The sequence below is a fragment of the Perkinsus marinus genome (assembly GCF_000006405.1).
Source record: "Perkinsus marinus ATCC 50983 genomic scaffold scf_1104296953800, whole genome shotgun sequence".
Lineage (NCBI taxonomy): Eukaryota > Perkinsozoa > Perkinsida > Perkinsidae > Perkinsus > Perkinsus marinus.
Genome location: NW_003208364.1, coordinates 3,532 through 5,345, shown reverse-complemented (window position 1 = coordinate 5,345; position 1,814 = coordinate 3,532). Strand labels below are relative to the sequence as shown.

The 1,814-nt window shown below is 48.0% G+C and overlaps 1 protein-coding gene across 1 annotated transcript; it reads right to left on the bottom strand.

Annotated features, from left to right (window-relative positions):
• Window positions 1-1,589: 1,589 nt before the first annotated feature.
• Pmar_PMAR014850 (hypothetical protein) lies at window positions 1,590-1,751 on the bottom strand (the record flags this gene model as incomplete). The annotated part of the gene is made up of 1 exon (XM_002776224.1): window positions 1,590-1,751. The coding sequence occupies one exon, from the start codon at window positions 1,749-1,751 to the stop codon at window positions 1,590-1,592; it is 162 nt and encodes a 53-aa protein (XP_002776270.1).
• Window positions 1,752-1,814: the final 63 nt, after the last annotated feature.

Sequence of the window (1,814 nt, the reverse complement as noted above, 5' to 3'; positions counted from 1 at the left end):
TCTTGGGCACTCCAGTCGTAGTAGTCTTTCTTCTCGTTATCACGCGAGCTTCTATCATTCAAGTTGCACAGGTCATTTTCCACGAATATGACATCGATCGCTCCGTTGCCACGAATAGGGCAAGTGTTGTGGGTCCAGTTTGCCTGCACCCTTGTTATCTCATCAAACCTTCGCCTTCCTCATTATAGCGAATGAGCCCAATATCGATTACTGTGCTGCTAAGAGTGTGTGTATTCGTACAGAATTTAAGACTTAAATTTTAAGTGCAGGTAGTGCGCCTATTGTTATTGTCCTAGGGTCGTAGTATTGGTTGTTCTTAGAGTTCATCAACCGATACCCCGACACAAGCGCCTAACGCAGCGTGAGTGACGCTTACTACACGTGCATTACTGACAGTTAGTACCGTCGTGGGATTACTGACAGCCTGTCAGTGACAGGTATCGGCTCATGGTGTTGATAGTTGGGTCCGACTCGGAATCATATATCTCAAACAATGACGCTTTTAATACTGACTACGCTACTGTGTTCAGCGTGAGTCGCTTTGGAGCAAATCCGCAAGTACAGGGTGTCGAGTCGACACTGTCGACTTGAAATGGCTCTGCCGCCATAACTTCTCATAGCCAAGGATCTATGAGACCTATCATTGGGAACCCTTCTCGAGGTCTACATAAAATGTGTCTCCAACGGTTTCATTCACTGGCTCTATAACTTAGGAGGCCTTCTTTAAGGAAGGATCGTAAGATCCTCGATGAAAGAGCGCCTCCTTATAACTTAAAAGGCAGAATATTCCTCAAAGTAAGGAGGCTGAGGAACAGTTCGTAAGTTACTCAAGGAAGGAGGCTGAGGAGCTGCACCTAATAATACTCAGGAGCCGCTCCTCAAGGTCCCTAAGGAAATAGCCTTAGGAGCGTAAGCTTGGTCAGGCTAAGCTTACCCCTGGCTCATGAGGTCGAGACCGAGAATTTCGGCGTGCAGCGCATGCTTCGCGCACCCTTCATGGAATTCGCCGGTGCGAGTGGTCGATGAGTTATCGGAGACTAAGCGCCGCCTGCGCGATCTCCCGTCTCCACAGTATCTTCCGGCGCTTGGGACCTGGGTGATTACCTCACTTAGCGAGGCTCGCTGAATGGCCGTAGTCTGTGAGGGATTTCGTTGTCATTATTGGCATAGTCACGCACTGTGTGTCACACAGGAGGGCGAACATGCCCTGTTATGATTTCAAACGCAACATTCGCTAGATAGACGGCCTCTGTGCCACCAATAACAGTATTGCTTTTTGCAAAGGAGTCCAGACCTCCCAAGACCGCGACCAAATATCACGAGATGGATCGAAAGCGGATAATCAATATTCGATAATATTACGACGTTAAGACTGCCATTGTAAGGGGCAACGACTCTCGGCGACTAATAATGGATTGTACACCGGCCTAGTAGAAATCACTCGTCGTATAGATCGACGAATGTAAGCCCTACAATCCATTAGCGCCATCACGCCCCATGAGATGTCACAACAAAGAATAATGATTCGACACAAGCTCTCTAGACACGAGACAGAGATATATCTTCTACGCGACGAAATCTGATCACGCCTAAGTGATAGGATTACTCTCTTCCTCAATAGTGAGCTTAGGATCCTCAGATTTGACCTCTACTTCCCCTGTGGAACCGCGTCTGCTTCGCATCCACCTCTCGAATAGTGAACCAGAAGTAGCCGAGGTATCATCACCGTCGGCCATGATACGTTCGTTCATCCTGGCATTAGGTATCAACCAGAGAAAGAAGAGCGACGTGGCACTCAAGCTTATCAGTATCAA